Source organism: Lytechinus pictus, chromosome 18, assembly GCF_037042905.1.
Source record: "Lytechinus pictus isolate F3 Inbred chromosome 18, Lp3.0, whole genome shotgun sequence".
In the NCBI taxonomy this organism is placed as follows: Eukaryota; Metazoa; Echinodermata; class Echinoidea; order Temnopleuroida; family Toxopneustidae; genus Lytechinus; species Lytechinus pictus.
The window spans coordinates 13,817,289-13,841,999 of NC_087262.1; the positions used below are offsets into that span (position 1 = coordinate 13,817,289).

The 24,711-nt window shown below is 34.1% G+C and overlaps 2 protein-coding genes across 3 annotated transcripts in view; both read left to right on the plus strand.

Moving 5' to 3' along the window:
* The window catches only part of LOC129281479 (glutamate dehydrogenase, mitochondrial-like), a 32,343-nt gene extending 20,167 nt beyond the window's left edge, over window positions 1–12,176 (plus strand). The window contains exon 12 of one of the 2 annotated variants that reach the window (XM_064113284.1): window positions 4,373–6,002. In XM_064113284.1, coding sequence (XP_063969354.1) covers window positions 4,373–4,492 — 120 coding nt within the window. In that variant the 3' untranslated portion in view covers window positions 4,493–6,002. Of the gene's footprint in view, window positions 1–4,372; window positions 6,003–9,600 lie in introns of those variants that run through there. The other variant, XM_064113283.1, reaches the window with a different exon arrangement.
* A 4,489-nt stretch (window positions 12,177–16,665) lies between these two features.
* On the plus strand, window positions 16,666–17,079 carry LOC135153079 (probable serine/threonine-protein kinase samkC). The gene has a single exon (XM_064113458.1). The coding sequence runs from the start codon at window positions 16,666–16,668 to the stop codon at window positions 17,077–17,079; it is 414 nt and encodes a 137-aa protein (XP_063969528.1).
* Window positions 17,080–24,711: the final 7,632 nt, after the last annotated feature.

Here is a 24,711-nt window from a genome sequence, read left to right on the forward strand (position 1 = left end):
AAAACATACATTTCAACAAACAAACAAGGAAAAAGATTGGGTTGGAACTTGCGCACTCGCCCGGCTTCTCGTGTTCCAAGGGGGTTGGGGGAAGGGTACGGAAATATCAAGGAGGGTTCGCCAGGGAAAAGTCATCAAATTCAGCAGAAAACGGTCATCTCAAAGCGGAGCGTACAAATTGTTATTCCACGCAAGCTCAAAGACAGTGGGTAAGCACTAGATCAAATTTGTTTTTATTATAAATCAAACCACAAGCAACATACATGAATAATCATCATATCTGTTTTTCCACTAACATTTCATTTCATTGATGCAGTTTTTTTTCAAATTGTTTGAATATTCTTTCATTTTGGTTGTCAACCTCTTTTGGGAGTGTTTTATCATTTTTAAAATTCTTTTTCCATCTCACTATGTTTTAGTTCATCTCTTTCGTTTTGATTTTCCTTTTCCATTTAACCCTTGTTTTCATAAACCAGAGCAAGTATCCATGCATTCATATTTAACAATTGTACATCTATACATATATGGGACTAAGAACAAATAACATTAGAATTGTTTAAAAATATGAAACGCCAAGAAATAGGGACTACTGGTATTAATACTGCCTTAAACAGTTTTTATCCGATTATGCCCAAATTTCTTAAGATTGATTCAGTTGGGTAAAATCATCCAATCTTTAAACTACAGAATATCTATAAGGATTTGAATTTTTTTTTTCATTAATAAAGTTACTGACAAAGACAATGTAAGTGGCTAGTCATTCCAGTACAATGTATCATTACAATAGGTAAAAAAGTAATTAACATGACAATAATCTTATGCTTTGATAAAGTTTTTTGATATATATCAAAGTTTTTATGTTGGTTTCTTGAATTTTAGTTTTATCACCATGTCTTGTGCCCATATCTAACTTCATACATGCATATTTTATCGCTGTTTACAATGTGCATTGCAAGTTTCTACCTATTTCATGTATTCTTGACTATTATCTGCTGTACACCTTTTGAACTTAATATGAGACATATTTATGTTCCAGCTTTTTATTTGAATCGTAAGAATGTAATTGTAGTTGTTGTATCTCCCCCTAAGGAAATACATGTACAGAATGAAGATATCACAAGCTCAGATGAAAATCTTTTCCATTGATTTTATTCTGAGCCCTAACTTTTCTAGTTAGAAGCAGGGACATACTTTTTTTTTGGGGGGGGGGGGGAGGAGGTGAGTTAGCCTTATTAGAGCTCTTTTGATTGGATAACTAGATATTGACACAAAGCTGTATGTATGATAAAAATACATCGATTATCGATTATCGATCGAGATACAAATCCTAAAGAATAAAACAAAGTTGTAATGAAAATAGGTAATTATCTTAAAACAAGTCTAGCCTAAACCAAGCAACACTTTTTTTTAGTTTCATTTATATCTACATGTAATAAACATTTTAGAAGTACATGTATATGTAAATAAAAGCAAGGTGGTATCTCAGGTTTTTTTCGTGTACACTGTGTTAAATTCTATAATCAATTTATAAGTATTTGGTGCAGTTTGATGTTGAGTTGATGTGGATTTTTGTATTGGGGAGATGAGAAAGCTTTTGTTGATTTAAAATCCAGCTTCAAATAATGGGATATATTTCCATATAATATCACAAAAGAATGACAGTAAGAATATAAGAAATACTTTTCTGTTATGAACATTGGTATCCCATTTAATATATTTCATAGCATCATTTTAGCCATTTTTCATAAAAGTTGCTTTCATTTTAGAGATTTTTTTTTTTATATTCAACCTTGAAATGCATATATATCACTATGCTAAATTCATTTTCAGATTTCATTATTATCATTTGCTAGTTCATTATGAATTTACAAATCAATGAATTTGTGTTGTACATAGAGTTTGAGAAAGTGAAAATAAATTTCTTTAATATGGCAATATCATTATTCATATATGCAAAATAAATCCATGCAGCATTTTAGCTTTCATAGAATATTATCCAGAAAATGGGGATATAAGATTATATTATCCTTATGATTTTGGGTGATTTCGGGGGCATCGTAGATCTTAATTACGACCATTGTGCATTTTCATGTCTTTAGTGTTGTAGAGGTGTCAGAGAAAAAACTGTACAGATATTCACCATTGGGTGACTTCAAGTTTGGTGTTCGTGTTGAAAGTGTTAATTTGGCTAAACCTGGAGCTCCAACTGGTACCAAATGTGGGTTTATTAAAATACATGTAGATACCAATCACATAGTGATACGTGTAGCTCAACAATGAATAATGTCAATCTTAACACCACCCTACAATTTAGTGTATTTTCGAAGTCGGTGTCATGTCTGTTGCTAGTTTGGACATAAATCCATTCAACTTGCAACATTAAACACTAAACTTAAAAAACACTGAGTGACATCAGTCCTAGCACCAGCCTCATTTCTAATTTGGTGTTATGGCTGGTGCTAATTTGGACTTTACACCAACTTTCAACATTAAACATCAGACTTAAACATTACATCGGTGACAGCCTAACACTGAGTGACATTGATCTTTAATAGCACCAGTCTCATTTTGGTGTTAAGGATGATGCCAATATAGACTTAACACCAACCAATAGGATTTTTCAACACCAAATTTAAAATATCACCATCAGGGATAGCTCAACACTGAGTGATTTCAGTCTTAGCTTCACTCTCATTTGGTGTTAAGCATGGTGCTAATTTCTACTTCACACCTCCACCTTTCAATATCAAACTTGAAATCAACTGCTATTTTCTTAATTTTAATCTAAATTTTCTCAAACTGGTAGTCAGTCTATTTTTTATTCATGCAATTTATCATGGTATGGGAAGGGTGATTGCTTTTTAGTCAGAAATTGCCTTTCCATTTTGGTGTACAGTAAATTCTTTATCAAAGAGGGAATTATCAATCTGGACTGGCCATAGAATCTGCACCACCAAAACTATTTACATCATTCAAAACTCAATCATCAGGGACCTCCACTAAAGATGTGTACGATGACAAAGAATGACATTGCTATTTAAGAGTTGAGTGCAATGTAGTAACTGAGCACTTGTTTGAATTTCTTACATTTAGTGATTTTTTTTTCATTTGATTTATAATTGGTCATTAAAGTTGATGTACATGTATATGATGTATTGTAGAGTATATTTGATTCCAAATATGTTGCATTTACACATACTTGTACATATTTTTGTGTATTGTGCGTTGACATCATTGAGAAAATACAAACATACCAGCAACATTTTTTTCAAATAACTGGTGAATATTTTAGCTGATTTTTTTGCACATTCAAGCCTTCAAGGTAATATTTTGCTGATCTCAACCTTTTTGTAAAAGTTTTTTTCAAACACTGTCTTATGAATCTCTATTTTAACCCTTTTCTCCTCTTCGCCTTTTTCTCTTTAATTGTTAACTGTTTTTAAAGCCAAGTTGATATGTTCAAACTTGCTGGTGCTATTTTGCTCTGCTAGTATTTGTATGTACTTGCTTTATTCAAACATGCTGTGTTTTCATTATGCATATAGCAGTTCATGAATTGTTGGAGGTTTTTTATTTACTGTTTTTTGTGTGTGTTTATTCCTTAAATATGTTTGATATTTTATCATTTTATGATCAGTGACATCCATACATGTATAACCACTACAATGAATGCAAGAATGTTTTCATATTTTCATTTTTGCAGTGATTTTTAAACCTCATTATTTACATGCATTCTTATAAACTTTTTAAATACCATAATAAGAAAATAGTTGGGATGTAATGAGAGTAATATGAAGTGAATTAAAAAAGAAAAAGGAAAAGTTGTGATGAGTAAACCCCTTAAAGTAATACAACCACTGGCTTTGACTAAATGTGATTGGGTTTATCAAAAGCCGGTTTAAAAAAAAAATCAAAATCATCAAAGCTTTGGCTTATGTTTAAAAAATATATCATGTCACCATTGGATTTCTATTAATTTTCTACTTTATATGTGGAGCGCTGTGACCAAGTGGATCAGTCTCCAGAATTTTAAAGAGAGGGTTGTGGGTTCAAATCCCAGCCATCGTGTAATTTTCTTCAGCAAGAAATTGCTCAATGTTGTGCTGCACTCGACCCAGGTGTGGTGAATGGGTACCCGGCAGGATTAACTCTTTGAATGCTTAGCGCTGGAAACGGCAGCTCAAGCTAATAAGCCAGGGTAATAATACATGTACGTGTAATAGTGCGCTTTGGAATTGACATTTCTGAGATGGCATGATATAAATCCCTGTTATTATAACCATTATATTTAGGATACCAGAATGTAACGGGTTAAATTTTACACTGATTAAATTCTTCAGAATTATCATATATTTTATGTTCTATCTTTCAGCAACTAATGAGGACGGCAATGAAGTACAACCTTGGTCTCGACATCAGGACGGCGGCTTACGTCAACTCAATCGAGAAGATCTTCCTTACATACCACGATGCCGGCCTGACCTTTAACTGAGAAACTTTGACCTTTTACATCAATTTGACCGTTGCCTGGAGCTTGTTTTAATTTCTTGAAATACCCTAGTTTGTGAAGTATACTGGAATCTGAGCTTGAGCCACAGTTATACCATGGAGTTTTTCTCAAAACAATGATAATATTTCGCTTTATTATAACACTTAATACATTGGAACGATATCTAGGTGCTACTTTTAAGATATTTTTTCTCCTGCTTTAGTTATTTCTTTTTTCTTTGTTCATTCATTTTATTTTTTTATTTATTTCATTTGTTTATTAATTAATGTATTTATTCATTTCATTTGATTTTTTTAAATGCTTTTTATTTTTTGTTTTATTTCGATTCTTATACATATATTATGATTTTATTCTTCTGCTCCCTTGTTTTTTTTTTTTTGGGGGGGGGGTTATTAACACTCTAACACTCAACATGGCCTGTCAAATTAATCTCAGAGATGTATTTTGTGAAAAAGTACTTACTTCCAGGCTGCTTTATGTGGTTTATTTATTAACTGTATTTAGACACAAAGCATTAGACAGAGCACTAGCATGTTACTTGATATACTGTAGAGAATGCAGATCACAGAGCACTGGTTAAAAGAGTCTAATCTCATTTCGATACTGGAAATTGAAAATCTGTGAAATAAAAAAGGCAAATTATCATGGTTTTCTACATCATATCTACCCTAGCTTGATAATAATATGGATTTCTTCAGGTATTTTGTTGTTGTTCTTGTATGAAGGCTTGGCATACTTTAAATGCTTGTGTATTTCAGTAGTTATTTTGATATTTGGGAAATTATAATGTATAGTGCTATCATGAATATTAATTACCAATTTACTATTAAAATTAGGTGTTGAATAATTGAAGTCTCACTTTGTATTTCAAGTTTGTGAATATTGCTCAGTATAATGTCAAATTATTCTGTACTTTCTCTTATAATGTATTTAATGATTATCTTGTATGGGACCAGTCTCACAGAGTTGTAATAGGTTAAAATCAATCTCAAATTACGATTTAGGAATTTAAGATCGATCACAATTTGAATTTGATATGAATCATTTGCAACTCTTTGTAACACAAGGCCCTAAAGAGGGAATGCAATGAGTATATTCAAATAATATTATAGAGGTGTTTCGGATGGGATTCCTATTACCTTAGCCTGAAATCGGTGAGGAAAAAAAAAATTGTTAACATCGGATGTATTTAATCCACCTAGCCAAGCAGCACAAATTGCATAAAAGTATACCAATATTGCATTTGCTTTTAATTGTATTCCTATTTGTAGGAGTGTTATTTTCTTCTTTGTTGTAACCCCGTTTTTGTGTGTGTGCTAAAGCTGACATGTTCCTATACTTACCCTATGAGATTGCTGTAATGAATTTTAGCCCAAATCTGCAACTTTGATTTCTATGTATTAGCCTATTTTCACCGACTACTTATAAAGAAATGTGCCTATATAAAATGTCAAATGGGTATTAAATGGGAAATTATACTAAAAAATAGTTATGACCATTAGTTCTGTGATTTAAGCATCCCTGTATGGAAGTGTGATAGAATGTCAATGACAATAATGAATATACAATTGTTAGTAATTTGATTAAATTGTACGTTGACAGACTGACAGTACAATGCTATCAAAAGAAAAATGGATATTAAATGAAGAAACTATGATTATATTCTTCGTATATCTACAAAGGATTGAAAGTAAACTTGTTACTGCTTTTCATACAAAAAAATACGGTCTTACCAGTGCAAATCATGCTAGATTTTTTTTAATTATTTGTAGTTCAGAATTTTTTTCCCGGGGGTTTAATTAAATGACATGCCTAATTTTCACTTTCCAGTAAGAATTGAAAGTACATGCTTTTAACAACTTTGATATTCTTGTTTTGCCAGTGGAAAAAGAAAATTCCACTTTTTCCATATATGCTGCAAAGAATGTTTACCAATGTTGAGATCTGCTGCACCATGAAATACATGCAAGATTTAATTAAATAGTTTTAGTTTCATTCACTAAAAAAAATTACTTTTTGCTGATTGCTCTTGAGCCTATTATAATATTGCAGAATTAGATTATATTTAGATAATGTGTATCTGAATATTTGCTGTCTATTTTTAAAAGTGTACAAATGCCTAGAATATCCGATCATGCTGTAATATGTCTTGCGTCTTGTATCGAACCAAAACAACTGCATAATGTCTTCAAAATTATCAATAATATAAATCTATGTTTATTTATGTATGTATTTTGAAAGGATTCTATACAAAAGTATATTCTTGTGTGGATTAGAATGAAATAGAAGGCAATATGAAATGTTTTTCCTGGTGAGTGTATTCACAATCATGAAATATTTTATCAATGTGGTTAAAGGGCATGTAGATTTTATGTTTTATTTATGTTTCATACTTTTGAAAACCATTTGGCTGGAGGCATAGAAACAAATCTTATCATGACTATTAATGATCATAGAAATAAAAGATTTACAAAGAAAAAAAATGTGTGTAAATGATTTTTTTATTGTTACCTGTGAATTCTGAATACTCCTTGGACTATTCTAGTGCTGGTGCTATTTTACTTTACTGTAATTTAAGTAAAGTATGAATGCTTGTAGTAAGCAACCAGAGGACTGATGGCTTTAGGTCATTTCTGAGGGGCCATTCTTTTTTTTTCTTTGTAATTATAAATATTTATTGTTAACCCATTGGCCCATCATCAAAGTGTATAATCAGTAATCACAAGCTTAGCCAAATAGCGGCAATGCCAGGGTATTTTTAGGTTGAGAAAATACCAATGTTATTTCATATTTTAGTCAATTAAGATATGTTGGAATTATAATTACAATTCTGTGACGTACTGTAGTCGTCCCTTTTGTATCCTCATTTTCCTTTCTATTGGATTTCATTTTTTTTTTTTTTTTATATATATATTTTTTTTCTTTTCCTTCTCTTTTTATGACTTAAAATTCATGGACGGTCTCACTCTTGCACTAGTTATCAAGCACAGACTCCTATTCGACACTTTAGCCTATATACCAATGTCTTGAGTGAAGACTAGATGTCAAGCTCTCTCTCTCTGTCAGCCATAGGAATATATAGTCTCACTACCTCAGACCAGGGAGGAGGCAAAGTTTCTTTCCTACCTCCATGTTCAGACTCTGCATTATGCACTGTGCGAATTGCGAAAACAAGGGTCTTTGCCTGCAGACTACTCTTAAAGAGATATTCCAGTAGTTGCAGTAAACACTGATTTCATGAGAAAGTCTGTAAAACCAGGCTTAATCGTCAGTATATCATCGAGGATCTAGATCTGGTACAGTTACATAAACTGAACTTTGTGAAATCTTGAAATCTACGCTAAAAAATGTTCAGACTGAACTTCCCCAACACAGATAAGCGCACGTGGGACTGTGTATAATTATTGCTTTGAGCGTCGGGCCCGACGCTCTACCTGAATCCTGTGCTTAATTGCTGATTTCTCAGCAATTACACAATTTCTTCCAGAATCCTTTGGCACATGCGTTTTATTTATACAAACAGACACTTTTGTGGTCATTTCATTGGATTCTGTACGAACTCATTTTGATATCGTTACCAAAACTAGCATTTACCTTTAAACCTTTCCATACGGTGCCATCCGCGTAGCCACATATAACACAACTCTGTTTCTGTTTATGGTAACTCCCGTAGGAACTCTGCATGACAGCTTCTTGCTGGTAAACGCCAAGCTGGTATATAATCAATTCATTGTTAAAAATTTTACCTTATTTAAAGGGATGGTCCGGGCCGAAAGTATCTATAAATTAATAAATAGAGTAGTAGTATTCACTGAGCAAAATGCAAACAATTTCATCAAAATCAGATAACAAATAACAAAGTAATGGAATTTTAAAATTTAGCAATATTTTGTGAAAACAGTCATCATGAATATTCATTAGGTGGGCTGATGATGTCACATCTCCACTTGTTCTTTTGTATTTTATTATATGAAATTAGGTTTATTCAAATTTTTCCTCCAAGAACTAGAAAAATTGGATTGACAACTGATTTAGTGCATTAGATATTTATTGCTGCAACTTATTTCATTATATAAGGGAGACATTATTCACACAAGTATGAAATAATGAAAAAATTATGATTTTATGTAATAACATAAAACGGAAAGTGGGGATGTGACATCAGCCCACCTAATGAATATTCATGACGACTGTTTTCACAAAATATTGCTTAACTTAAAACTTCAATAACTTTATTATTTGTTATCCGATTTTGATGAAATTTTCGGCATTTTGCTCAGTGGATTCTACTCTATGTATTAAGATATAAATATTTTCAGCCGGACATAGAGTACTTTCAGGTCTTTTTTATTAAAGTGGAGACAATGGCAGAGCGGGGATTTGAACTCACAACCTTGGGATTATGAGTCCAATGCTGTAACCACTAGACTACACTCCGTAACAATTATTTTGATAATTTGTGCCCTCCTACAAGAAATCTCAGTCTTGAAATTTTAGTATGATAGTACAGTATTCATGATCATGAAAGCATGGCACTAAAATGGATTATTTTAGTATAAAAGGTCCCCATCTTTAATATAGTAACGATCGATCCGATCATCCCCAACTGGATGGAAATCCATTGATGTCATACTGTTTTTCTACAGGAAATCTGCACAAAGCCCTTTGAAAACAAAGAGAAGTACACTATTTTAAAGAAAATTATGAATGTATGAATATACAGTGTATGATAGAAAATATTTTGAACAAACATTCATTTTAGATGTTCATATTGCTTGCTTTCCATGTAATTATGGTTGATTTGATCGATCGTAACTCTTTGTAAGACTGGCAGCCACTTCCCAGAGTTTACTACAGATTTGAACCATGTACCTTTATGGGGGACCAGGTAAAATTCATCCAAGTCAATTTTTTTAATACCAAATTATGACAACCGTGTTGTAAACCTCTTCCAATTTAATTTTCTCCCAAGTAGAACAGATTTCCAGGGGCCCAAAAGATTTGAATTTGACAAAATTACCTGTATTTGTTTTAGGTTGTGGATTGCATCCTAACATTTTGTATTTCTTCTTATTCTCTTTTCTGTGCAGCAAATCATGAGGGCAGCGATGACATACAACCTTGGTCTCGACATCCGAACGGCTGCCTATGTTTCATCCATTGAGAAGATCTTCACTACCCATTATCAAGCCGGTCTTTCCTTTACATAAACTCGTCCCTCACGAAACCTCAAACCATAAATATATTATTAAATAGTAATAATGTCAAAGGAGTAATCATAGTTTAAACGGCCATGTATTGAAAAATTTTGCCATCGAGTTATCTTTCACTTTACAACATCAACAACAGCCCACTATCTAGTCGTTCTCTCCTTTTACATAAACTGGCATTGCCTAAAATACCTAAATATATTATGAAATTGTAACAATGTTTTAAGGAGTAATCATAGTCTAAATTAGTTGAAATACCATATATCCTTGATACACAATGCAGTGAGTTCGAAAATCTTTTCATTTCACTATTTAAAGTATACAATTGTGAAGGAAGATTTGTTTAATGTTATTGCATAATAAATATAATGTGTTTTTAATATTGTATGGTAGGTTATTTGGTGCTGTATTATATTCATAACTTAATACCTTAGCTTGATGAAATATTAACTTCCAAGATACATGAGCAGCTGTGTGAGCTGTCATAATTTTTGGGAAATTAGTAGATTTGATTTCTGGGAGACGGTGAGAACGTCATTGTTTCCTAATTCTACCTGTCAGAGTGTATTGCTATGTATGGTGTAAAAAGTGATTAGAATATTAAATAAATATTTTTAAAAAATGAAAAGAATAACAGAGACAAGATAAAAATAAAAATGCAATTACATAACTCTGTTACCAAGTAATCTTAATGGTTGTATACAATATCATCATGGAACATGAATAATCCAAATAATGTATTGATGATGTGTGGTTTATCAGCTAAAATGAAATATTACTACAACAATTAATGTGGTGGAACGGTGCACACAGAATATATGATTTGAACCCTTGAAAGAAGCAATAAAAAAGAAACTGAATCTCTATTTCCAATATTGCTTTTCTTTTGTTATATGGAGTATGAAAAATATTGCAGTATTTGTTTTGAATTATAATATTATCGCCTCTGTAATGTGTGTATTGTGTGTGAAGCAGCCTTTACAAACAGTACAAAACTACCCCAAAGAATATAACTTTTAACTTGTGTCTTATTTAGTTTGAGTTTGTGTCATCCGCATAAGATTAATGTCTTTTATGGGGAAAAAGATTTATTGTATGATTTGAATAATACAATTGAATTGAATTGAATTGAAGTGAATATATACAAAGGTTTCTTCCTAATTATTTTTGTTTTCATGATTGAATTAATGTTCTTCATGACGTAAAAGTTGAAAGACATGTACTACTGCTTAATTACTTTTAGCAAAATTTAGCAAGAAGGGATTAGGGTATTTCTGTATGTACAATTTTTATTGTTTAAAGATGTGAAGTTGTGTGCAATATGAACCTGTATCATATTGCATACATGTATTTAATATCATGCCTACCAACACCTTCAGCAGAGTGGTTAACCTATTTTCTTCTGGAACTGAGTGATCTCTGTACAAAGCCTATGAGCATCACAGAATTTAGTAGTCAACAGGTTAACACATTATCTCCTGGAACTAAGTGGTTATTGGACAAAAGCTTACATTAAGTTATAGAGTTTAGTCAGCAGGTTAACACATTACATCCTGGAACTGGGCGGTTATTAGACAAAAGTTTATAGAAATTATAGAATGTGGTCAGCAGGTCAATCCAATGCCTACTGCATGAACTGGATAGTTGCTTGACAAAAGCTTATGAAAACATTACAGAATTCAGTTGTTTTAACCCCTATTTTGGGATTGTTTCTGTGTATACATGCACACAGATTCTAATCTAATATTGTTTTCCTTTATATAGACTTAGGGTATATGTGCATGGCAAATGCATACAGCAGGCCTATTTATATACATTTTAGACCAGTGGTAGTATTGGTAGACAATAAACAAGGTCCTTAGTTTATTCTTTTGTGTTCACAATATCCAGAGTTCTATCAAAGGATTTTGAAACTTTAAACCTGTTGCTTTGCCTTTTTCCTTTTGTTCTAAGAAGAAAATATCTATAAGTTCCAAGTTTCTCTTTCATTTACCAGCATATTTATTTTCTTAACTGAATAGTACATAAAACCTGATCTGCTATTCCTCAGTTGCTTATATACTTATAGATAAAATTCAATTTAGTATACTTTTAGCATATGTCAATGAAATATATAGTTTATAATATTTGAACTATTTTATCTTGATTGGTTTGTTTTGAGCTGCTTAGATTTATTTTTTTTGTGTATTTTATGTTTATTACCATTCACAGAATTTTTATAAGATGATCCTTATTTTGTCACAGGAATGAGACAGGTCATTCATAAAGTTGTTCAGAAGTTTACAACAGCTTTTTGAAACACCCTCAAGTTTGCCTAACTCTTTGCATCAATTTCCCTTTTTTGTCAGTAACAAAATGCTGCCCTCATAGTAACATGTTCTTTGGTAATGAAACGTGCACTAGTGTGTGTGTGTGTTAAGATATGATGGAAATACCTATTAAAAATGATAAAAAGATGATTGTTGTCTTATTTGATATTATTGTGATGAGATAAGATACTTATCATGCATGCAGGATTGAAGTTTTAAAGCCAATGTCGGCTTTAACCAGGGGCGGATCCAGGATTTTTCGAAGGGGGGCACATTTTCCGAGGAAAAATTTGACAAGCAAAAGAAAAAAAAAAAAAAATCTTCACTTTCAAAGGGCCGGGGGGGGGGGGGCACACTTCTGTTTTAGCAGCATTTTTACATTACAAATTTTAATTGTGCCTCTCAAAGGTCCCCCCCCCCCTGGATCCGCCAGTGGCTTTAACAACCCTACTTGGCTCAGGTTTGTCTGTGAACCTCTCATTGTTGCTTTTGATTCACTTGGTTCGAGTACACACTATTTTATTTAAATGGGTCAAATTTGACTCTGAATGGGGTCAGCTGGGAGTCAATTGCATTTGTGTTCAAGTGACTCAGATTTTGAATTAATTTAACTCTGAATGATGTGGCATCATCTGAGAATAATGCAATTTGTGAGTCAGAATTATGCAGAAAGTTAGTCACTTTGACTCAGGGCGTGGTTGACTCCCAGCTGATACAATTCATAGTCAAATTTGACACCACGGAGATACAGGTGTATGTGAATGAGTGAAATAATTGTCAGATGATTTGGGACCTAATTATGAAGTTTTTTTTTTTTAAGTAGAGTCATGTTCCTGATGTGACTGTATGAAACCTCACAGGAGAAAACTAGATGGAATGGGATATTGATGCTGGAAGTATAAGAGACTGGGGAAGGAGTACATGAGAAGAGATTGGAGGGGAATAGAACAATTCAGACACAATGATATGAGACAATGGTTGGTTTCGAGAGAGAAAAAAATGAGAAGAGGGGAAGAAGAACAAGCAAGGTTAAAAGAAAATTTGAAGTAGGGAATATAAAGTGATGCGAAAGAAGAAAGGTCACATGTGGGGGGAGGATTTGAATGAGAGGAGAAGATAGAAAATTTGATTTTGGAAATACACCCCCACCCCTCAATTAAGGGGGGGCTAAAGGAGATGCTAGATATAGTGTTAGAATGAATAAGAGGTAATAGGAGTAGGCCCATGTGGGAGGGATGAAATAATTCATTAATATTTTTGTCACGTTCAATTGAGAAGTATTATTTTGCAAGCAGGGGCAGGGGGCACTTGCCCCCCCCCCCCCATTCCCCATAGGAAAAAATGCCCTTGGTTCGAAATTGATAGTGCCTCTTTTCTTCGCACTCGCGCTAAAAAAAGAAAATATGTGAGTTTTTTATAAAAAAAGTGGAACAAAAGGGAAAAGAAAAAGGGGCGCATTAAAAAAGGCTTGTTGGATAGAGCATTACCCTTGTAATAGTCTGAAATTTAAAATAAAAGGCCTGCAGCCCCCCCCCCCTTCTCCATCTAAATACACTGGTCCCGCCCCTGTCTTTGTAAATAATCATTGTATTTTGTATTGCACTTTATTAATTTTGACTAGTTCCGCCTCAATTATTTTGTTAAAAAATAATGAAATTGCTATTCAAAGTGTGCAATCAAGCTTGATATGAGAGAACAAAATGAGGACTCGTGAACAACAATTCAGAGTTGTTGATAACAAAATATTATATAGAAAACGCAGTTAGATTGGTCAAAATGGTGTATATACCATGAACGCCAGTGACGAGTCGCACATTGTATAACTGGCCTATAATATTCTTTGAGTCTCTATTTCAAGGTATGTTGGTTTGTTTCCAATTTTATTTTTGGCTTCTTGTACATTGTACTTTAGATCTCATGTTAATCAATCTGGAAACCGCTTCATAAATGGCTTTTACTTCAACAAAAATATATTAATAATTCTCCATTTTACTACCATGGAAACTAGTTGGTCTGCATTGAGCGCCATGTTGAAGTTACCATCCAAATTATATCCATACTTTAACAAGTTACCATGTACATTGGGCTCTTGGGCCAGGGTAACAGATTCTTGTTGCAATGTCGGACCAACAATCTTTGGTGCTGCAGAAACTATAGGCATCATTGGTTTTGACTTTTAGAGAGAAATTTCAGCCAATCCATTTGGTTAGCGAAGGTTTAATATTTAAATGTTGGTTAAAAAACTGAAAAAACGATGAAAAAACGTATGGGGTTCATGGGCCTATAATTCTAAGAATATCACCCATTTTTTATATGTTGTATAATGCGGTAAAATTATGTTGAGCAATAGTGATTTTTCACTAAACCGACCGACGAGATTGATTATAACTTCACATAATTTTATCAATTTGAATAAATAGGAAACATCGAGCAAGCATCTGAGAATTTAATCCAGTCTGAGTCCCGGGTTTAGTTTTTTTTTAATCCAAGTTTATGGGTAGTATGAGGGAACTGAATTTTCTTATAAACTTATTCTTTTACTTATAAATTTGTTTCATTATTTAAGATAGATAATTTTTTTTCGTGAGACACCAAATAAAGTAACTCTTTCAATTTCCATGTTAAGAGGAACACATTTTAAAATGCATTATATTGAAGCTATATTTGGAATTTCAACCCCATATAGGCCTACCAACCCAATACCATGAATACAAACATCACGAAAAAAGTTAGGTATCATCAGCTCACGCAAAATGTTTAAACGCATGTTCATTATTCATGCCCAACATTTCTAATATTAATTGTGTATGCATCCTTGATAAAAATTTCACTTTAATGTTGTTGTTATTTTAAATCATTATTTAAGAAGGGAAGTTTGACCCCAAATGCCGTGTTGTGCACCCTCTTTCTTCTGGCTCATTGTGCGCCACACGGGACCAGGGTGGCATATTCATGAAATCAATAGGTTAGTGTTTTCCGTTGACTTATGTTAAAAGCCAATGAAATACTTGCAAATTATTTGTTGCTTGAAAGTAATAAGTACACGGAACACGGCTCATGAAACCTCTACCGGTTTTTTTTTTTTTTTTTTTTTTTTTTTTTTAAATGGGCGTGCCTGAAATCGAATACAAGTTGAGTTCGCCTCTGCCCCGATGACGTCATGTACCAGGATGTAAAAGTTTGCATTGTCTATTATTCTAGACTCATTTTTGTATACTTTTTATGGGCAATACACAATAATGTTATATTCTGCCATGATAATACTCCACACTCCCCCGAAAAGAAAAAGAGGAAATTATATTACTTAAAAAATAACTTCAAGAGAAGTAAAATAAATTAAAAGCGAAAAACAGTGCTAAACTTGGGTTACATAAACATTCGTGAGAGACGTATTGCGGGCTGGGGCATATATAGGCATCAATTAGTGGGACCTATTAATAAGGGGCAATTATAGGCCTATATACGCTAGTCTGCAAAACTATAAAGTTGGAATGGTTAATTGATGATCGGCACAAGTGTCAATTCTGAAAGACCATCTTGATCATATAATGACAGGTCTGGAAGGGGGAAACACCAGTTGAGTAAGGGGGTGCATGCATGTGGCGGGGGGGGGGCTGTTGATGGAGGCCCTTGAGAGAGTTCGTGTATGGAGATGCGCCATCGGCCATGCATTTTTCTTGCTTCACTTATTTGGGAAGTTCAGGTTAGGTTACTGTAAGAAACGAGTTTTTTTTTCAATTCAAGAAACAGTTAAAGGAAGAAAAAGGTATAGCATATACATACTGAATAAACGACTTTTCATTATGTTGCATCTCTCTCTCTCTCTTTAATTTTTGTTCTTTATAACAAATTACTGGCTCTTAGCTATTATCTTATCATCAATCTACTTTAATATTTTACCTTGATGGCAAGACCGTGATGGTTTCATGTATACATTTTACTTGTATAATCAGTCTTTTTAAAATTCATCATGCCAGATAAGATCAGGTGATAATAATAACTTTTCGCTTTATACGATATCTATTTAGTCAATGCATGGACCTAGGTCCATGGTCAGTGCAAAGAAAAATAATTTTTGGATAGGCTATTAAAAACAATTTCCTCGTCGATAAAACATGTACTGGTACCGGTATCTCCCATCAAGCTTTGGCATGCGAATATTAAGTACACTTGAAGTGTGCAGCGCTAGCGCGGGGTACGATAACTAGCCGTACCTAGCACATCCACTACCGGCCGGCCGTATGATATGCGTCAATTGCTGCTGCTCAACGAAATTGCTATCAGTGACTCATTTTCAGTCATAAAATATACAGGTTTACGTTAAATCCTGACATCATTGATGTTTTCTGTTGAGATCTCTGAAAATCTGTGTGACACAGGAATACACTTTCTACGGATATTTCTTGTCAAACATAAAGCTCCAGCGCACCGACTTAACTTCGGTCTTTCGGCACTGACTGACATTTTGACAATACAATGTTGATTCCGGAATAATTCTACGTTTCGACGGCTAATCCAGCGCCGTATCTCGAGAGAATTTTTAGGGGAAATACGATCGTTTCCTGGTGATTTAGAAGGGCAAATCTGATTTTATCAATTAACATTTTCGGATTCTGTGTATTTTTATCTCTTCATCATGGGTGAATATTACGGAAACCCACCGCCTTACAGCACAAATCCGCCACCTTCAGATCAGGCTTATTATTCACCGGGACCCGGCGGTGGAGGGTACGCCGCTGACTACCCGAACGCGTACAGTGCTCCTCCTCCTCAGGCAGCCGCAAATGCTCCACCGATTTCACCACAGCCTTCCACTCAGCCTCAGAGAAACTCTGGAGTGCCACAGCCACAACCAAACAGGAGTAGGATGCAAAAGAAGAAAAAGCAACAGCAGCAACAACAACAACTTCTTCAACAACAGCAGCAGCAACAGCAGGCCAGGCCGAAAATGCAACGACAACCCAGTGCACCATCGGAAATTAGTCTGTGCACAAAATATTCACTGTTCTTCGCAAATTTTATATTTTGGGTGAGTATTTTTGTTTCTTAATTTGATATTCCAAGTAAGATTAACTCTGATTAAAGGATGGTCCAGGCTGAAAATATTTATATATAAATGAATAGAGTAAAATTCACAGAGCAAAATGCTGAAAATTTCATCAAAATCGGATATTAAGAAATAGCTAAGTTATTGAATTTTAAAGTAGGGTGTCTGAAGCCACACTGAAAAGTGTCAGCATAAAACAGGCTGAATTAGGGGGAAATATGGCACATATTTTCGAGAAATTCAAGCTGCTAGAAAAATGTGATCTGAATTGATTATTAACTTGTGTTTGGCATGTATGGAAAGAGAAAATTCAGGGGCTTCTTTTGACAGTAAGGACAAGTTTATAATAGGATTAGGCCCTATTTGAAATAAGGATTTAGAGATAGATTGCAAACCCTTATTTGTGTGTGTGTGTTGAGATTGCATTTTCTATGGGAAAATGAAATTTCTGTTTTGTACAATTTTTTTCACTTTGTCGCAATTTTTCATTGTGATCTGGTTTCCAAATATTTATAAAAATCATACCATCAGAAAGAGCATAAAAAATCCTATTGGACTCTTTCTGGACAAGTTTTTGGCATTAATAATAAATTTATAACAGCTCTCGGAAGCTAAAAATTTGGATTTGTGTGTGTCCATTTCTTAACTACACAGTCTATGGCAGAGAAAAGCTGAAAATTGACCTAATTTCATTCTTCTTTTTTGCAGCCAATAATTGGATTTAAAAAAAATGTTACATTTCTGTCAGTCTGAAGGTCATTTCTATCCAAATTCACAAAGAAAATGTGATATTTTCTTGAAAAAAGAAAAATAATTTTTTTCTCCAGACACCCTATTTAAAGTTTATCAATAATATTTTGTGAAAACAGGGTCTAGGCCTATATGCACATCATCATGAATATTCATTATTAGGTGGGCTGATGATGTCACATCACCACTTTCCTTTTCTTAAGTTATTATATGAAATCATAAATGTTTCATTTCCTCATACATGTGTAAATGATGTGTCTCCAATATAATTTGCGGCAATAAATAACTAATGTACTTTAATAATCAGTTGTCAATCTAATTGTTTAAGTTCTTGGTAGAAAAATTTTGAATAAACCTAATTTCATATAATAAAATACAAAAGAACAAGTACTAAGCCGGGATATGACATCATCAGCCCACCTACATGTAATAAATATTCATAAAGACATGCCTAGAACTGTTTCACCGGAATAATGCAAATCTTTAAAATTCAATAACTTTGTTATTTGTTATCCGATTTTGATCATTTTGCTCTGTGAATTTTACTCTATTTATTGAGATATAAATATTTTCAGCCTGGACCATCCCTTTAAGAAATTGTGCAATCTAACCTTGGTACTTTATGAAGTAGATCTAGGCCTACCTATAAACAATTAGATCTACATGTAGATATTAACAATCAAAATGCACTTTAAAGTCTATATTGGCAGTTTAACCATTGAACTAGGAGTGTTTAAACTAGATCTAGAAAAAAAAAAAATTAAAAAAAAAATTAAAAAGATAAAGTGAAGGAAGAAAGAAAAGGGGAAAATGAAAGAAAGAAAAGGAAAGAAAGAAGAGAGAAAAGGGGAAAGAAAAAACACCAAAAGACTAAAGAAATAAAGAATGAAAAGGGCAAATAAAAGGCAAAGAAGGGGAAAAGAATAAAAAAAAATATACTGGTAAAAAGAAGAATGAAAGAAAGACAAAAAAAGAAAAAAGGTAGAAAAGAAAGAATGAATAAAATAAAGAAAGAAAGAAAGAAAAAGAAGGAAGAAAAAAAAAAAATTTAAAAAGATAAAGTGAAGGAAGAAAGAAAAAGGGGAAGAAAGAGAGAAAAGGGGAATACATACATGTATGCTTTGATTTTTCATGAAAAATATAAAATCAACAATAACATTGTCAGTTGGAGGAGCTTGTTATCATCACATGATGTCTCATATGAAAGAAGAAAAAGAAGAAAAGATGGATATTAAAGTTATGAACTTTTTTACTGAATAGACAGCATTAAAACCAGAAAAACTAACTAAAGATCACAATTCACTTAATGTGCAAATGAAATTTGGTATTCACCACTTTCCATTGTTCTATTAAAGTCAGTCATGAATTCATCACATGTATAAACGTTAAGATGGGCTTCAAATGAAAGAAGAGAAGCATACATGTATCTTTCTGTCATCTACATTTCATGAAGCAAACTTATGATCAAGATAGCAGAAAATAAAATTTACACTGAATCTCAGTTTTGTTTTTTTCTGAGACGCACTGTACATCAAGGGGGCAATGAAAATGAGAAAAATTTTGATTTTTTTTCATTGTTACAAAGTCAACTCTTATGATTGCATAATGCAGGCGAGGGCTATGAAAGTGCCAGTGGGCGGCATTCCTTAAAGAGGTGGTCCGGGCTTAAAGTATGTACATAGCGTAATAAATAGAGTAGAATTCACTGAGCAAAATGCCAAAAATTTCATCAAAATTTGATAACAAATAACAAAGTTATTGAATTTTAAAGTTTAGCAATATTTTGTGAAAACAGTCGTCATGAATATTCATTAGGTGGGCTGATGATGTCACATCTCCACTTGTTCTCTTGTATTTTATTATATGAAATTAGGTTTATTCAAATTTTTTCCTCCAAGAACTAGAAAAATTGGATTGACAACTGAAATAGTGCATTAGATATTTATTGCTGCAACTTATTTCATTATAAGGGAGACATATTATTCACACAAGTATGAAATAATGAAAAAATTATGATTTTATGTAATAACATAAGAAAACGGAAAGTGGAGATGTGACATCATCAGCCCACCTAATGAATATTCATGACGACTGTTTTCACAAAATATTTCTATACTTTAAACTTCAATAACTTTATTATTTGTTATCCGATTTTGATGAAATTTTCGGCATTTTGCTCAGTGAATTCTACTCTATGTATTAAGATATAAATATTTTCAGCCCCGACCATCCCTTTAAGTAAATAAAGTAATATTAGTCTGATTTTGTTCAAATTTCACTTTAATATATCTGCTCCACTGATTTTTTTCTTTAACAAAAATTCTGTTTGGTTTTAAATACAATGTTCATGTACTTGTACATGTAGATTCCCTTTTATGGTTAACCATCAATCACGATCATCAAACTCCCATATTTAAAGACGATCAACAAATAATCAGCTTTATATTTTCAACACTGAACAGTGCACCGCTGATCGTGTTTGTCTTCTGTGTTTTTTACGGTAGTTTTCAATCATGATTCATGTTGCTGTTTAAATTTGAAAATCAATATTGAGCACACTGTAGTGATTCCGAATTGTTTCAAACCAAGCTTTACAATTTGGGAGATGACTACATGCTGACAGTGCATATTTCCATTCAACGTTCTCGCCAACACGCGTCACCTTTGTCGGCCGCCGACAACCGTGAAAGTTTTGTGAGCCTTGGCCGACAACCGTGAATGTCCCCGACAACCCTGACCGACAACCGTGAAACACGCTAGATATTGTCATTACTAAGTTTTGAAATGAACGAGATTCATCATGAAAGTTTTGTTTTTAAGACATACTTGTCAGAAATTTGAGCCTCGCCACTGAGTCTGCTTCGGTTTCGAGCAGAGAACCCTCCTAAATTCCGTCTTCTCTCCATTCACTGGCTTTTCGCTCGATCAGTGCCCTTACTATTTAGCGTGCGTGCAACTCGCTCGAAAGGCCCACTGTCATGACTGTACTGTGTAGCATGCGCTGCATGCATATCGCCCAGAGCGGATATCTCTCCGTCTCTCCCCCTTTTCTTTTTTTTCTAACGAGACTTCGTGTTTGGCGGCAGTGGCCTCTCTCCTCTTCGCTCAAAAATTGTATTCGTGAGGGCAATTGCCGCCTTAATAAAATACATAAGAACAAGTGGGGATATGTCATCATCTGCCAAAAACAATGCTTGAGTCTTTATCTAGTTTTCAGATGGACACTATTATTAAACCAGTCGTTCTTGGTTAATATTAAATCCTCGAAAGTTGCAGTTAAAAAAACAACAAATACAAAATCAATAATAAGCCGTTTTATCACTCTGAGAAAAAAAAGATAAATTCCCGTTTTTGCCATATTCTGATTGAAATTCAATGGGGCAGGGCAGGAGCATTGAGTGCCAGGATATTTGACTTGAAATGCGGAGGGGGCAATAGCCGTAAGACAATGTGATTTTCTGTAATGTATTTTGTGAATTATAGAGATATCAGAATAATACGACCCGCCCGAACCTCTCCTGTTTTTCCTACTTTTCTTACAATTCTTTCTCTTTCTCCCTCCTTCCCAATTTTCACTCGGAAAATCAGAAGGCAACCCCTACCCTTCTCTAAGGACATATTCCCGCGCATAATAGGGAATGTTGTTAGAATGCAATTTCTCGAAATTCGCTCGTTCGATGAAATACATTGCCTTGGTCGGTAATATAATCCTGAAGATGATTTCGATGAGAAATACCGCACTACCACAAAATAGAAATACAAAATAGAATCACATCATGAACATGTCAATAAATAGGGATAAATGGGTCCGTTGATGATAATAAGTATGAATAGGTACTGACCATCCATGCGCCACCGGCATCGTAACTAAGGGCAGACTCGCCATGAATGTGGATTTGCCACGATGTCCACGTGGGGAGAAATCGGACCACTTCTTCTTTCCTTGGTTGGTAACCACGTTCAATTGGTGATTAGTCTTTCTCTATAACGCACACTTGCAATTGCTTTAATTTTAATCTTCAATTCGGCTGCACTGTACTGTTAACCAATAACCTGTAACTGTAATATTGAATTTACTTGTATATCTAAATCAACATATCGCTAATGATTCGATTCAAAGATGAGAACCTGAGAAAACTTGTAATCGCGGATTTAGAGAAAATTCAAAGCAAAATAGAGTCTGAATATGCAGACTTGCAGACAAGCATCATGTTTGGCATGTTTTGTAAACAAAGGCGCGTGCCCTACTTAATTGATACCGTGTTTACACTTAATCGGCATTTGAATCGGCTCGCGGTTCTGAACCGCGAGCCGATTCAGCATCGGCTTTTTCATAGCGTGTAAACGCGAGCAACTTGAATCGGCTCGCGGTTCAGAACCGGCAATTTGCACCACCAAAGTAGTAGGTTCTGAACCGCGAGCCGATGCAGAATCGGCTTTTTTACTACGTGTAAACAGAAAGCCGATTCTGCACCGGCAATTTGTGCGCATTTCAATTACTTTACCATTGTGACGTAATTGTAAGCGCACTGATCCAGCGTTGTCTTTATTATGACGTATATTGTAGGTATGCGTATAATTTCAGGTTTTTGCATCGGCTCGCGGTTCTGAACCGCGAGCTGTAACAACGTGTAAACGCAATCCAAATGCCGATTCTGCATCGGCATTTGGTTCAGAACCAATTGCCGATTAAGTGTAAACACGGTATGAATGATCCGAATCATGATTACGCAGTGAAAATCCTTGGCTGTGGTCAAGCTCATGAGGCCCTTGGGAATAAGGGATTTATTGTCAGTCAGTGCCTTTTTAGGACACACAGAATGAACAGCGGTACTTGGAAAAGAGAGGTGTATTCGATCATGATTATGTCATATCATAGACCTATTTATGGTCATATTTAGTCGTTACTTTTTCTCAAATTGTGATTTGTATTCTTGTTAAAAGTTAGACCTAGATGTTTGACAAAAAATACGATTCAGTAAGTCTTTCCCATAAAATAAATGAGTATGCATCGTGTTTTGTGATTATGAAAGACCCATGACAGAGTGAGTATCAAGTTGATCTCATTTTAATCAAGTTCGGACCTTTCAGTGTCTCTCTTGCTCTCACTCTCTTTCAGTCTTTCTTCCTCAGTTTTAACATGAAAACCAAAGGTGTAGATTCTTGAATTTCCCATTTTCTTTTAATAACGAGTGATATCATTAAAATGCGATTTCGTAATACATATAATTATTCCATTTGTTATAAATTAACTGCGTCCAATCCAACTGTAAAGTTGAATCGAAAGACGCAAAATAATAGCTAATGAAAAAGATCTTGAAGCCTTCGCCTGTGCGCTAGCTGCGCCTTTTGATCGATCGAAGGATTATCACTAAGTCTTTGACGATAACGGCAGGGTTCTTGTGCGGTTTGCAAGGAAAGGGGCTACTACTAACTTAGTACTAGAGAGATAAATCTACATCTAATACGGACAAGGTTACAAACAAGGAATAACTTTTTAATTCTTCATTGATGCAGATTACGAGACATGGAACAGTAATAAGCCTACAATTTTAATAATTGACAAATATTCCACCAACGCAATCGAATAGACGGCCACATGGTCAGGATTCCACGGCAAGGCTCGGTAGACGTTGGGGCACGAACTCTCGCCACTCGCCGAGAATCTCGGCTCGTTTGTCAGTTCAACATTGCGCTGTGACCTGTGTGTAATTAGCTGATAGAATTCAATGCCGAAGCCGCCGAAAAAAATCATTTATCCGCCGCAGCAAAGTGGTTAATGTGATGCATTTAGCTGCAATATAAGCTCTTCGATACGGATAATGTCAAAAGCTAACCGCGCTTCGCAAGGGAGGGGGGCACATCCCCCCTCCCGCACCCACCCCCCTATGCGTGCTTCGCACGCATCGAGGCCGCTGCGCGGCACGTCGGAGCTTCGCTCCGACAACCGTGAAACTGAACCTGGCGAGAACGTTGTTTCCATTCAGTTGAATCAGTTCAGTATAAGGGTTAAGATGTTAGTTAATTATTGTGCTGTATTGTGTTTCTGCATGTACATGTAAAAGTACAGGTTAAACTTACAATGTAAATGTCATGTGGTTTGATAAAACATTAAACAACATACTTTACATGTACATGTAAATGCAGCTTTTTAAATGTAATAAAATTTATAGGATTAATTACTAATCAAGAAATTAGCTTTTATTTGAAAGCAATTAATGTGAACTGTAGTCAATTACATGTACATGTATCATCCCAGACCAAAGCATTTGGCTATCACTATATTTTATGTCATACATGTGTAGTCCTGCGACCCCCACTTATTGAATTCTAGCCTTTGTAAGAATTTGCATTTTTATGCATTTATTCGTGAACAGCAAAATAACAAAATAGAATGTGTACATTAAATTGTTAACTGTTTTTGTAGTTTTTTATATTGTAATGTATATTGTTATTACAGGAATTCCAGAATAAACTGACAAAAATTGTTATTGTTCAAACAGGAACTGTGTATTAGGAAATAATTGAGCATCCTATCGAAACAGTAAATATTCCATTGACTTCCTGTTATGAAATATTCTCTTTAAAAAAAAAAAAAATGATACAACAGGGCAGGCGTTCTACTTGTCTTTTTTATCTTGTTTCTTTTTCCAAGTTTCTGAGGGAGAAAGGGAACATGAATTTGTGTTTTTCATACAACATGGGCAAAATTTGGTTAGACCCAGGGAAATTGATAGAGATGAGTGGATGGGGAAGGGGTGTGGCAGTTAGAGGTTTTATGATAATTTTTTAAAGAATTTGAATGTTTATATTCATGGAATCTTTGTAAAGTTTTATTTTTGTGATGGCACATGCAAGCATCCCCTGTCATGTGTTACGCATTCC